General features: G+C 46.9%; 3 protein-coding genes across 3 annotated transcripts; 2 read left to right on the plus strand and 1 right to left on the minus strand.

The window, feature by feature from the left end:
• Positions 1–220: 220 nt before the first annotated feature.
• EsH8_II_001590 (retropepsin-like aspartic protease) lies at positions 221–2,938 on the plus strand (the record flags this gene model as incomplete). The annotated part of the gene is made up of 1 exon (XM_083264888.1): positions 221–2,938. The coding sequence occupies one exon, from the start codon at positions 221–223 to the stop codon at positions 2,936–2,938; it is 2,718 nt and encodes a 905-aa protein (XP_083122210.1).
• Positions 2,939–7,081: 4,143 nt separating this feature from the next.
• Positions 7,082–8,009, minus strand: EsH8_II_001591 (uncharacterized protein; the record flags this gene model as incomplete). The annotated part of the gene is made up of 2 exons (XM_083264889.1): positions 7,082–7,828; positions 7,878–8,009. The coding sequence occupies 2 exons, from the start codon at positions 8,007–8,009 to the stop codon at positions 7,082–7,084; spliced, it is 879 nt and encodes a 292-aa protein (XP_083122211.1).
• A 599-nt stretch (positions 8,010–8,608) lies between these two features.
• Positions 8,609–10,498, plus strand: EsH8_II_001592 (uncharacterized protein; the record flags this gene model as incomplete). Its single annotated transcript, XM_083264890.1, has 1 exon — positions 8,609–10,498. The coding sequence occupies one exon, from the start codon at positions 8,609–8,611 to the stop codon at positions 10,496–10,498; it is 1,890 nt and encodes a 629-aa protein (XP_083122212.1).
• Positions 10,499–14,639: the final 4,141 nt, after the last annotated feature.

Genomic DNA, 14,639 nt, shown 5'->3' on the forward strand with positions numbered 1-14,639 from the left:
CATCGTGACCGCCTCACTTCAATTGACTTCGAGATGGGCGGAAAACATCGGAATAGGCCTGATCAGGCCAATTCTAATGGGGGTAGCCGTCTTTGCGAAAACTACAAAAGGAATTGTCGAAACCGCCATCCGAAAAAGGGGGAACCATTCGAAACATCACGAACAGCAACAACGACAAGATCACTCCGCACAATACCAGGATTGCCCTTGTGGCCGAAAGATGGGCGATAACGCGTTGCCCATTCCTGATCAGGCCACAGCGGCGACGACGGCTTCCTCAAGCGCAGCGCCTACCGAACCGGGCAGCTTGCACTCATTTACCGGTTGGAGGGAACCTGGGCCTCAGATTCCTGACGAAGGAAGCGACAACCTGGACGAGATACCAAGAACTCCACCGCTTGTAGAACCTACGACAGTGCCAGAAATGGCATCGACGCCCGTCGGGTCTGATCAGGCCGGAATGGCCATAATGATGGCTCAATTTGCCCAGATACTCAAGAATACCATTGAGGGGGGAAGCAGAAGGTCTGCCCCTGGTATCAAAATGCCAGCCCCTGGAACCACTGGAGCACCTACATTTGATGGTTGCAATGTGTCGGAATTCGTGGAAAAGTTCGAAGCACTTGCTGGACTATCCCGTTACTCTGAGAAAGACATGGCTACTGCGTTCCCATGGTATTTGCCAGAAGAACATAGAGCAACTGTGAAAAACGTGGTTGCAACTGGCGATTGGGAGGCAGTAAAGACCTTCATGATCGACACATATGGGCCACTCGATGAAGAACTTGTCCTTAGGCCCAACAAGCAGCTTAGGGACCTGATCAGAGGACCCCTAATCCAGGATGATGATCTAACGACGGCTGCAACACTGTTCCAAAAGATTGACAGTGTCAAGGCTAAGGCAAAAGCGAGGGGCAAGTCTGTGATCTCTGACCCTGAGCTTATTGAGTTGGTTGCCAAGAGGTTTACAGAGAATGCCTTCACACAAGTGGCCCAACAACTAGGCATGAAGCCTGGGGATCTGTTTGAAGAAGGACGGTTAAGCTCCTTTAAGCCGGCGATGCTTTCCTGGATTAGTGGAAAGGCTAGGTATAAAGGCGCGTTTGGCGACACTCAAGAGGAAGCAGCCGCCCCGCCCACTTCAACGACAACCAGGAAAACGGTATCCAGGCCTGATCAGGGTAAGACCAGCCCGAAAACGGTACCAGAACGGAACGACGTTACTCTACAGGGAAATCCGTCCCTCGATCACCTGGCGGCCCAGATGCAAGCTCTGACTCTGGCTCTCCGAACATCGGGTCTTCCGCCGGTTAAAGCATACACCACCAGCACTGCAACGCGTGGTGAAGCCAACTACGGGGGATTCCGAGGAGACGCTGGTCCGAACAGTTTCAGGAAGCCCGGATTCGTGCCCGGCCACCCAGACAGATGCTGGTATGATGGGTGTGACTCCCGAACTTTCTGGAGGTGCCCGCAGCTCCTTGAGGACAAGAGTGCCGGTCTGATCGTTTATCAGGACAACTGTTACAAATATGGCCTGATCAGATCGTCATCCCCAGATATAACGGAAGTCCCTGATTCTGTGATTTGGGATGCAAGACGTAGCTTCCAACCGGACCGCCCCGCTGTGCTGGCCCACATTGCCAACAACGCAAGATACCCAGGACCATCAGCTGCGGCAAGAACCATCTTAGACAACGACGTCGGGCGACCAATGTCTGCCACTGTGAAATCTATGGCCCCTGAGTTGCCTACTGTTGGTGTCCGGGCGGTTAAGGCGTGCCTCCAGCCTTTGCAGACACACACCAGCGTGCTTGCAACTTCATACGCTAAAATTGATGCGGCGACAAGGTCTCAAGCACAATGGAACAAGCCTGATCAGACTAGAATCCTGAAATCCCCCTTGGCAGGGCGAGTTGAAAAGTCGAAATGGACACCGAGGCGAAACAGCAACACCGACCGGCCACGCGAGCACATGCCAAGCAGGCCTGATTCTCCGGAAGTCGAAATGATCTTACAGCCTACTCGTGAAGCATCTGTAGAAACGATAGACCTTCCGAGCGTAGGGCAGTCTGATCAGGTCAGACTCGATGAGAATTCGGCTGCTGCACTCGCTGTCACCCGGAAATTGACAGGATCAGTAACTATACCCTTTGAAGTTGCTTTTTCTGTATGGCCGGCTTTCAAGCAACACATGCTGGCCTCCGCCAGGCAGTTGCTTAACGATAACGGGTACCGGGATATCTTTCTCAAGGCGCCGGATGGGCTCTTAAGCACAGCAAAGCCGTCTAACAAAGAGGCTGCTGAAGCTATCATGCGTAAGTATGAGGAAGAACGTCATGCATTCAACCAAAATACCACGCAGGTTAAAGCAATGTATGCTGTTGACCCCAAACTGATCGACAAACTTTCGCCAAACTTTGTGATGCCACATCTGGTCCTTGAGGTTTCTGTAGGAGGAGATACGCCTGATCAGAACGCGAAGATTCAGGCCATCCTGGATACAGGAGCGGAAGCCAACATCCTCAGCCGATCGTACGCTACCAAGCACAACCTGCTGACGACGCCTACAATGATGGGAATGCAGACGTTTACTCCTACTGCTGCTGGGAGATCTGACTTTGACGGCGCGATGTGTGGATGGGTTTGGGTTGGCGAATATAAGATCCCCACAACGCTCTTTATCGCTGATGATCGAGCGACTACCGATCCGTTGCTTCTAGGCGGCCCCTTTCAGGTGCATTCTCGTCTCAATTTCGAGTATGATGAAGACCTGATCAGCGCCGTCCTGACCTCTGGAACCACAAGGCTACACATTCCAGTAGGTTTTATCAACCTTGGAAGTGCAGGAGATTTCAGCTCCTACTTCCCGCAATGGGATAAGTATGTAGAGGATTTCGCTGCCGCCCCCACTCCTCCGCTCAGCCAGGGAAACTAGAACCCAGCAGCGATACCGGGACGCGTGCTGGAAGGAAGGAATACCCCGGGCTGGAATTAGAGGAAGACGACGAGGAGGTGATCCCGTTAGACGACGAAGACTTCGCCAAAGTGTTCAGAGTAATTGCCCAAGAAACACTCGGACCGGTCTTGGGAAACGTGCGGAAGACGATGGATAAACTTGGGCGGCATTCCCCTGACTGCACCGACTGCCAAACACCATCTGGGCATCGATGCACGCCTGATCAGGCCTATCCAAAGATTTACACGACAAAAGCTGCAAAAAGGAAAGACAAACGCGCAGCGGAAAGATGGATCAACTCCATCGTCACGACAGCAAGAGAAACAGAGGCAGCATGGGATCGGTGCCAATCACGTATTGAGAACCGACGAGTTATTAATGCTATGAACCGAAAGCAACCTACGCCTGATCAGGCTACAGTCAAAGCTTACACCATGTACAAGACAAAGGATAAGAAAATCAACCCGATTGATGACGAACCATCAGATGGCACTACCCCTGAAGGCGACCCCTTATGGAAAATCAAGAATCTCCAGGAGGCTAAGAGAAGGATGATTCGAGACAACAGTCCTTACTCTGGCCTGATCACGCCAAAGTTCTCTGATATCGAACAAGGATCGCGGCTTACGCCTGAGCGTCTTGGAGATATACTTGCGACTGTTGAGCACCTACTGCCAAATGAAAGGGAGCTCCTCCAGCAGATCCTATACAACCGAGAAAAGGCTCTAGCCTGGGAATTCAGCGAGTGTGGGAGTCTGGATCCAAAGGTGGCTCCTCCACAGACGATCAAGACAGTACCGCATAAGGCCTGGCGAGCAAAATCGATACCGATTCCGAAGGGTCTTGAAGACCGGGTTCTACAGATGCTCCGTGACCGGATCAGGCGAGGCGTATTAGAAGAAAGCCATGCGGCTTACAGGAACGCTTGGTTCTTGGTCATGAAAAAGGACGGGAATATGCGCCTGATCAACTCGGCCACAAAGATGAATGGGGTCACCCTGCGAGATGCCTTCGCGCCACCAGGGGTCGACAAGTTTTCAGAGGACTTCGCTATGTGCCAGATGATTTCCTTGCTGGATTTTTATTCTGGGTATGATCAGGTTCCGCTGGACGTGCTGAGCAGAGATTTAACGACTTTCGCGACACCGCTGGGATTATTGAGAATGTGCACTTTGCCACAGGGGGCAACAAACTCGGTAGCACAGTTCATGCGGGTCATCACGAGAATCCTATATGACCTTATCCCTCACTGCTGCCGGCCTTTTCTAGACGATATAGCTATCAAGGGCCCTGTTTCAACGTACAGCAACGAGGAATTACCTGATCACCCTGGAATACGGCGGTTCGTCTATGAGCACCTTCAGAATGTCGACAAAGTTCTGCTCAACGTGGAGTTAGCGGGATGCACGATCGCAGGAGGCAAATCTCAATGGTGCCAGCTTTCGGCTGTTATCGTTGGATATCTCTGTGGATCAGGGGGACGCAGACCTGATCAGGCCAAAGTCATCAAAATCCTCGAGTGGGCGGCATGTGAGAACGTTGGGGACGTCAGATCATTTCTGGGAGTAGCTACGGTGTACCGCTCTTGGATTGAGGACTTCGCTACGAAGTCTGCCCCACTGCTCCAATTGATCCGAAAGAATGCACCATTCGTTTGGGGACCTGATCAGATCAAGGCCATGGATGACCTCAAAGCAGCTCTGACAACCAACCCAGTCCTGATCAGCCTTGACTACAGCCCAAACGCTGGTTTAATCATCATTTCAACAGATGCGAGCCTACGAGGTTGGGGCGCAGTACTGAGCCAGATGATTACTGGTGGGCGGGCAGTAGCAAGGTATGAGAGTGGTATCTGGAGAGGCCCAGAGCTAAGCTACGATTCTGGAAAGCTGGAATTGAGAGCTGTTCTGATGGCCTTAAAGAAGCTAAGGGGATACATCTATGGGGTGAAATTCCTACTAGAGACTGACGCCCAAGTCTTGGTTGCCCAGCTCAACGGAGGAGCAAGTGATCTCCCTGGCGCACTGATTACTCGCTGGATCGCCTGGATACGGCTTTTCGACTTCGACGTCAAGCACGTACCGGGGACGAAGAATACTGCTGCTGATGGGCTCTCCCGCAAGCAACCAGGCCCGTCTGATCTGGCGGAAGCAGAAGATCCTGAAGATATTGAGGGTTTTGTTGACGCCAACATCTTTGAAGTAAAAATCTTCCTTGCCAAAGCATACGCAACAACCATGAGGAAGACTGCCACAAGGATCCCCCACAATTCGGATCTCTACAACCTGCCAGTAGAATGGCTCCCATCTGATCAGGTCTGGTCAGACGAGACTCGCCAGATTGTCTTCCATTTACGCACACTGCTTCGACCAGACGGTATTACAGCCAACCAATATGCAAAGTTCAAACAGAAAGCCTGGATGTTTATGGCAGCCCACGGCCGTCTCTTCCGGAGACCAACTAAGAACTACCCGATGCCAAGACTGGTCGTTGACGATTCTGATAAGCGCGATGACCTGATCAGGACAGCCCATTGCGAATCAGGACACCGGGGACGCAACGCGACGTTCCACAGACTTGCCCAAAGATACTTCTGGCCAGATATGTACCGAAGGGTTCAAGAAGTGGTAGCCTCATGCCCAGGCTGCCAATTCGCCCGATCAGGCCGAAAAGACGATCGCCACATTGGTACGCTAGTCGGCGGCTTGCCATTCACAAGGGTTAGTCTTGACATCCAATGGATCGGCAAGTGGGCATGCATCGAGGCACGCTGTATGTTGACGGGCTGGCCAGAGGCAAGGCAGTCTCTTACAGCAACGTCAGAGGTGGTAGCTAAGTTCCTGTTTGAGGATATTATCTGCCGGCATGGGGTCTATAAGGAGCTCCTTGTGGATGGAGGATCAGAAAATAAGGGGTGCGTCGACGCGCTCAACGCGAAATACGGAGCGAAGAAAAAGGTTATTTCAGCCTACAACTCAAGAGCCAACGGACTCAACGAGAAGGGTCACCAGCCTATTGCCCATGCTCTACGGGTCTGGTCAGGCGGAGGAACGAAGAATTGGGGCCCAATTCTTCCCTTGACACTGTTTGCGGATAGGACAACAATCCGGGCGCCAACTGGGTTCACCCCCTTTTATCTTGTCTGTGGCTATGAGGCCATTACACCAATCGATGGAACAACGGTGACTTGGAGAGTCCTCGACTGGGGACGAGTCACAAATCAGGAGCAGGAACTCCTCACCAGGCTGCGAGCCTTTGAGCAGCTGGATGAAGACCGACGTCTTGCTATTGAACGAGTCAACAAGGTTCGATCTGATCAGGCTAAACGTTTCAACGAACGCCATGCCCGTACCCTGAGAGAATCGAAATTTGAACCTGGAGATATGGTCTTACTCTTTGACGAACAGAGGGCTATAGACAAGTCTAAAGACAGAAAACTCCACTACAGATGGACAGGACCGCTTAGAGTGAAATCTGTATCTGATCAGTCCTCATCCTACCGACTGGAGACACTCTCTGGGGAAGAAATTACACGGGCAACATATGGTGGTCACAGGTTGAAGAAATTCATTAAGACCCCCGAGGGATTCTGGGAGCCAGAGGACCCAATGTGGGCTGCGAAGGAACTCCAGAACGCGATTTCAGAAGTCTTCCTATCTCCCCCCTCTGCTAACCCGTTCGACTTGGGATTGATGAACAGCCCTGATCAGGGCGAACACACACCAATTACGCGATTACGGGCGAAGGAACTCGAATGGGCGCAAGAACGACAAAAACTGGAAGATGAAATCACTGCCTGGAACCAACAACATGGCACCTTAGTTGTTGACCTTTCAAATTCTGGCCCAAAGGATAAGGATCAGTACATCGCCATGGATTAAGCTTCTTCTGATCAGGCCTACGCATAAGCTGCAACCTTTGTTCCCATTGCGTGTTCTATGGAAAAGTATCTGCCTGCACTCCCTGGCCGCCAGACACTTGGGGACGAAGACGGTGGAACACCCAATGTCAGAAAGCCACCACCCAAGTCAACCATGAAAACCCAATATCAACGACCTCTACCCCCCCAAACCCATATGATCTAAAAGCATGCCTACAGGCTCAAGAGACGCCTGATCAGCCCTAAGCACTATCCTCCTCAACCGCCCAGATATCGTTTATCTCATACTGAGTACCGACGTACACAGAGGGGATAAGGTCGGATTTGCCATACTTGGCGCGCTGCTGCTCCACGATGAGAAGGAGATCGGCTTGATGAATCTGAATCGAGTTGACTGAGGGGATGTTGTATGGAAGAGCTGAAGGAACTCCACCACCGTCAGCACGACGAGTGCCATTAGGAAGGCGGGCTCCATAGCCGAAGCGGCGGTAGAAGTCGTCGTCACGGAAGCAACAGTTGGCGGCAGTCTCGTGATACAGGCAGTTAGAGCAGGCGTTACCGAATTCATTCGGAAGGGAGACGCATTCCCAGAAAGGAGCCATGACTCGGCCCTGATCAGGCTTGGCTGGATCGACCGAGAGAGTTCGCCAGCGGTCCTCGCAGCAGTGGCAAGGAACGGAGTTGCGGCCGCCGAAGGCATGAGTGAGAAGAGCATGAGAAGCTTGCTGGCGACCGTTGAGCTTCCAAGCAAGCAGGCCGAATCCACCCTCATGAGTGACGCTGACGAAGACGCGACGCTTGAATGTGCCTGATCGGGAGTATTTCTTGACGATAGACCAAGCGTGCTGACCACCTGGAAGGGCCTGCCAAAACGCGGATGCGACGTCTCCACGAGTCTGCTTCTTGAGAACGGCATCGGCAAACTGGACCTCAGCATAAAGCTTGCCGTACGGATCTTCCAGCTTACGCCAGACGAGGGAAGTGGCGATCTAGACCTGATCAGCTCTATCTAAGACGAATGGCATGAAGGGAACTTACCAGAGTCATGGTGGGACCAACGGGGATGAAGGTCGCGTTGATAGGCTCATCACGAAAGAACCACGGGAAGGCTGCTTCTTCAGGAACACGTCGGCGATGAACGACCTTGCCAGTCTTGCGGGGACGAGACATATTTGCGGTTGTATCTCTGATCAGGCCTGAAGTTGAGAAAGATGTGGGATTTTCAGCTGGCTGCTGAAGAAAGGTCGTTTGGAGTGGATGGTGGAAGAAGGAAAAGTTGGAATCAGGAATCAAGGGAAGAATCTGCTCTTTTATTCTCTGGCTGGAGAAGAGAGTGAATCACAGGGAAGAATCGAGATGGCAAGGGAGTTGCTTCCTTTGTTGCCTGGTGACTTCACCTTTGACCCATTCACTGCAGATGCCTACGATCAGATGAAAAGGAGGAACAATTCACAGGCTCCTTCTGCCTGGTCACTGAATCACTACCCTTTCTGAGATCCATATAAGTAGGGACCTTTTGCTCTGGTCAACCTATCCCTCTTTTCAACCACACAACAATTCGACCAACCAACAGAGCAACTGACAACCAACAACCGCTCAACACCCACAACCATTGCACTTCACCCTCTTAACTTTTTCTTCTCTTTTCTTCATTTTACACCTGATCAGACCTCCCTTGTCACCTCCCAATAGCAATTAACAACAATTGCTCCTTCCCAGAAACAATACCACTTTCCCCGTCTCACACAACTCGCACCCACCTACCCATCATGTCTCAACGACCCTCTGGCAGAGACAGCACTCCCCAGGATCGCGGAGTCACCCCAGGCGTCTTCTCGTCTCGCGGAACTCCTGCTATCCCTGATCCTGCCACACCCGGCTTCGTGAGAGGCAAGCCCAAGCCAGGCAACGAATCAAGCGATGACGAACTTTCACCTCCGCCAGACGTTGTGGTTACGCCTGATCACCTCAAAGCGAGCCCAAAGCTACCAGTTCAGCAAGAGAACGCCCCTCCCACTGCAGAACAATGTCAGATACCCAGTCAGGATGGCCGCACAAACTTCTGGAACGCAGGACATCTGGAGAGACTTGTCCAGTTTCACCGCAATGCTGGACGCAACGGCAATCGTACTTTCCAGCCTGATCAGAACAAGCCGCAGCCGAAGGACCCAAAGAAATCGCAATATCTCTTGCCGGAAGGAATAAACCCAATGGCTGGACTCCCGAAGCCTGTTGGTACACCCATGGACCCCTACATGCCTAAACAGAACCCCAACCCGAGAGAGAACGGCAACGCTCCAGCGCCTCCCTGGGTGATCCTCAACAACAGCGACAGTATGGCGCAACTCAAGACTCGCTTCCCGCATGCGTCTATGCCCGACCAGCATCGAGCTGCCCTCTACAACATGCAGGGACACCTGATCAGGCGTGAATGGTTGCAGACAGACAATCTAGAAGCAGCTGTATACTTGAGCTTGGCGGATGGGGAAATATTCTTTTCGAATGTGGTCACCTGCGCCTGGTCAAACAATCCTGCCGACCCATTCCCTCAAGTTCGCTCGGCCAATAAGAAGATGGTCTGGAAGAGCGATATGGTTGTGTTTATTACAACCCACGGCGACCACTTCACTGGGCTGGTGGTCAACCAGTCAAGTGGAGGCGTTTTCTGGTATGATAGCCAGTGGATCTCTGAACAGTCTGAGAGGAGATTCTGCTCCGATATGAACAACCTATTCAAGTGGTATGAGCAGATTGGCGCTCCTCCCAACCTGATCAGGTGTATGCGAGCAACTGCTGGCGTCGTGGCAGGACCTCAGCAGCGAGACGGATGGTCCTGCGGCCTCTATGTGGTTGAGTGGATTCGGGCCCTAGGCCGAGAAGGCATACTGAACTTCATGGACTCGCCTATCTGGGCTATGGTGCGAAACATTGAGCCTGTGCGACAGCAATGGATCAACTGGATCACATTGGAGTTCTGCACCGACGTCAACCGGGGACAAGGACTACGCCCAGGGCCCCATATGAAGATTGGCCCCTACACTCAGAAGTTCCTCAAGGACGCTGCGAAAAGAGCTGCAGAATCAGGCCAACCTGATCAGGCGAACGATGAGCTCATTATCCAGGAGGACATCTACGAATCATCTCCGCGACTCGAGCAGCGAGGACCCTTTGGACCGGCGAATCCTCCGGCTCCTCCGCGACTGCAGAGCCGATCTCCGGGCCCACCTCAGCCTCCGGTTCAGCCACCAGCTCCGGCGCGCCCGACGTACCCCGCCTGCCCTATCAACCTGGGCGAACTCACCAACGTATCTTCCAGCGCGTACATGGTCAATGAAGGAAAGCGCAGGGTGCTTGCAGAGGAGCACGCACGCCTGATCAGCGTTAGGAAGGACAGGGAGGATCGCGGTATGGTCCGGATCGGTCAGTACTCTGAAGAAGAATGGGTGGAGAGATTCGACAACCCATTTGAGGTTGTGGCCTCCGAAACAGCTGCATGGGCGCCCTTCTTGCCGCCCACACGTCAGGAGGATTGGGAAGGATTGGAGCGATGGGAGGAAGGTCTTGAATGGAATGATCACATGGACCGGCTTCAGCGCGAGGAGGAACGCAGAGCGCAGCGGGAGCAGCCCACTGGCCGGTATTCTCTACGCCAACGTTGAATCAGGTCTGATCAGACATAGCAGGATTGGTTTCTTTAGTCATTTGGCAATTGTTTTAGGCGTTTGGGAAAACAAATTGGGGGACGATTGGAATGGGGCGGGGTTCAACCCACGCGGCCCATGCAGACATGTAGACAGCAGGGCCACTTTACCCCTGACTGCATCACCATCCTGTCTTTTCCTTAGTCATCAGCAGGTATTTAGACCTGATCAGAGCAGATTGAGCCTGATCAGACATCGGCGCACACCATCACATTAATACTCCTTTCTTTGCGTAATCTGGAGATCTTCTATGAATTCACTTGTGCGCGCGTGCGACTGTAGCGAAGGTGACCACTGAGCAACAAGGCAAACTCTCGACCCTCCCCGTACAGCCCAGAAAGTGTGATTGTCTGCTCAGAATAGGCCTGGTCAGGCCTATCTCTGACAGACAATTGACACTTCTGTTGCTCTGCGGACGGGAAGTCACTCTATGGTAGGCGGAACCTAGGGTGCGTGGTAGTCGCTGGGTGTGTTGTGGTGTTTTGCATCCATCCATCCCTACTATTCCACTTCACTACGTAAAGTAAAAGCGTTAAAGATGTATTTATCTTATACATCTAATAGTTATAGAATAATAAGACTAAGCTCTATAAGTACTAATAAGCGTATAATCTAATCTTGCTTTAAATCTAATTAATAGTCTTATTAGATATTATAGAAATAGTTTATTTAGAGCTTCTTAATAACTCTAGAGATTTAAGTGTTTATAAAACTATTAAACTACTTTAAATAAGATTTACGCTAACTAGTAATATATTAAATAAACTTATAAGAGAAAGATATAATAAAGCTATTATAAAGGCTTTATTTAGTATTAACTTATTAACTTAGTTATTAGAATAGTATAACGCCTTCCTATAGGCTGAATCTTATAGTATTACTAAAGTATATAAAACGCTTGCTATTAAGACCTTCCTATATATAGTAAAACTATAAATCGCCTTATCTTAAGCAACAGCTAAGCTAAATAATATTACTAAGCGGGAATAAGTTAGGGGACTAGTATTAACCCTAAAGTAGTATAAAGACCTACTTAGAAATCTACTATATATAAACCTACTAAAGTTATATAAAGCAACTAGAATATACGTAACGCTTAGTAGGTTTTCTAAATTAAGAACTACTAACTATAATAAATACCTATATAAACAACCTAACTACACCTAAAAGCTAGTTAACTATAGGTTTATTAAGTTTACCTTTTATAGTAAATTAAAGGCGTATAAAGGCAAGCTTTCTAATAAAGCCTATAATACTATTAAGAAGAAAATCTTAATAGATAAATAGGTATCCCTTTATATAGAGATAAAGAAGAAGGGCTAGATAAAGAAGAAGAAAGATAATAAGTTAGTTAATATAGAATTCCTACTAAACAGGATAGTTGTAGTTATAATAGACTTATCTCTACTTTATAACAACCTACCTTCTTCCTTTAACTTATCTCTTAGTATATTTACATCTCTAGTATTTAGCCTTTATCCCTTTAGTAATAGTATAGTTCTAGATAACTATAGAGGAGCTTATATTATAAACAATAAGGCCCTCTTTAAGCCTAGCTTATTTAGACCCTATATAGATAGTAGTAGAATTAAGTTAGGTACTATATTATATATAGTAGAAGGATATAGAATATAAGTTATAAAAATGTAATAGCAGGCTGATAGTAACCTACTATAGCAATAGATTAAAAGATCCGTTAGTGTAAGTAACTATACTTACACTGCTGTTAATACTACTTAATAAGGACTATAAGGACTACGCTTTACAACTTACGCTAATTATACGGCTGTACTATTATAACTATCCTACCTCTAAGGGAGTATTATCCTTAAGGCGACTATCCATCCACCTATACTTAAGTAGTATATAATAAGTAATATAAACCTCTAGGTGGTAAGGATTACATAAGGCCGGTCTACCTTATACGTTACGTTATTACCTACACCTATCAGCCTAGCAGCTGCTGCAATAGAGTATTAAACTTAAGACCTCTACCTAACAGCTAAGTAGACTATATAGTTGCTTGTATAATTATAATAGTAGGCTGACAGTAACCTACTATAGTAATAGATTAAAAGATCTATTAGTATAAGCAACCATGCTTACACTGCTGTTAATACTGCTTAATAAGGACTATAAGGACTATACTCTACAACTTACGCTAATTATATAGCTGTATCGTTATAAAAGAACCTTATAGATAGAATTAATAGTCTATTAACTATTAACCTTATATTAAAAAACGTTACCTTTATTTTTAAATTCTATATTAATATAGTATTAGAAGGCCTCTTATATAAATTAAAGATCTAGTATACTAAGCTTAATTATATACTTTAGTTTAGAATATATAAAAAGAGCTAGGTAGTAAAGAAACTAGCTAGAAAGGGAAACCTCGTTTTCCTTAAATATAAACCTATTTAACTATATTTAGATCCTTTAAACGTACTTAATAAACCACCTGTTAGTCTAACTACACTTATAGCTACTATAGTCTTTATAATAAACTTTAAACCATCTTAATATATACTAAAGGATTAAGAAGATAAGGGATATCTCTAGTACCTTTAAACGGGACATCTTAAACCTAAAGCTCTTGTATATCTCCTATACTACACTTAGGGGGTAAAGATTAAGAGACTAAGTTATATAGAATACAACTACTACGTAATAGTATATACAAGCAAGGTAATCTTATAACGTATATTAAAACAGTAGTTAATAAGGCTATACTATAGAATCTTATAGGATCTCTTTAACTTTCTAGATGCCTATAATAGATTATACTAGCTGCTAATTATATAAGATAAATATACTAGCTGAATCTTTAGAACGTTATTACTTACTAAGATATATAGTAAAGTATTCTCTATAATTAGACGCTTTAAAGCGTAAGTTAGCTAATAATATAATATAAAGATCTATAAGATTAGATAAAATAATAAGACTATAGTAATTAGTATTAAGGGTAGTACTAAATATAAACGCTAGATAAATAAGGTAATTAATATATAGGTATAAAGAATTACTATATAGGTATAACTCTTATCTAGGCATGACTTTTAATTAATATAATTAGCTGGAATTATATAAGATAAATATACTAGCTGAATCTTTAGAACGTTATTACTTACTAAGATATATAGTAAAGTATTCTCTATAATTAGACGCTTTAAAGCGTAAGTTAGCTAATAATATAATATAAAGATCTATAAGATTAGCTAAAATAATAAGACTATAGTAATTAGTATTAAGGGTAGTACTAAATATAAACGCTAGATAAATAAGGTAATTAATATATAGGTATAAAGAATTACTATACAGGTATAACTCTTATCTAGGCATGACTTTTAATTAATACAATTAGCTGGAATTTAAATTATTAGCCTATCTAGATTCTACTACTAGCTTTTAAAGTACCTTACCTTAAAACAGCAACGTAATCCTTCCTTATACAACGCAACAACTTAATTATTCTTAACGAGGTCCCTAAATATCGCTTAGTATACCTTAATACAGCCCCTCTACCAACCTAACACCTATACTTAGGCGTAGTATATAATGTTAATTAACAAGTTAAAGCCTAAGCAACTACTAGCCTTATTTTAAACGTTAGCAACGTATTAAACCTAATTACTCTCTTCCTCCTATATCAAGCAGCTCTACTATAAGCGTTAGTAAGCACTATAGGCAAGGCGACGATAGGGCTCTTAAAAACCTCTTTATAGTATTCCTAAAGAGGCTTACAAGCATGCTACAGCCTAGGCGTTATTTACTAACAATTAGGACCTAATTGCATAGGGTTTTAGCAGGGGGCGTTTAGACCAGGCGGTAATTTTTAGGACAGGATTATTTAGGATAGGGCTGCAGTAGTAATTAGTTGGTTCTTACCCTAAAAAAAAGTAACCCTAGGGTTCCAACCCCTAGGGTTTCTCCCCTAACAACCCTAAAAACAAAAAGAGGGGGTTAGGGTTAGGGTTAGGGTTAGGGTTAGGGTTAGGGTTAGGGTTAGGGTTAGGGTTAGGGTTAGGGTTAGGGTTAGGGTTAGGGTTAGGGTTAGGGTTAGGGTTAGGGTTAGGGTTAGGGTTAGGGTTAGGGT

The sequence above is a fragment of the Colletotrichum jinshuiense genome, chromosome 2 (genome assembly GCF_051148585.1).
Source record: "Colletotrichum jinshuiense chromosome 2, complete sequence".
Lineage (NCBI taxonomy): Eukaryota > Fungi > Ascomycota > Sordariomycetes > Glomerellales > Glomerellaceae > Colletotrichum > Colletotrichum jinshuiense.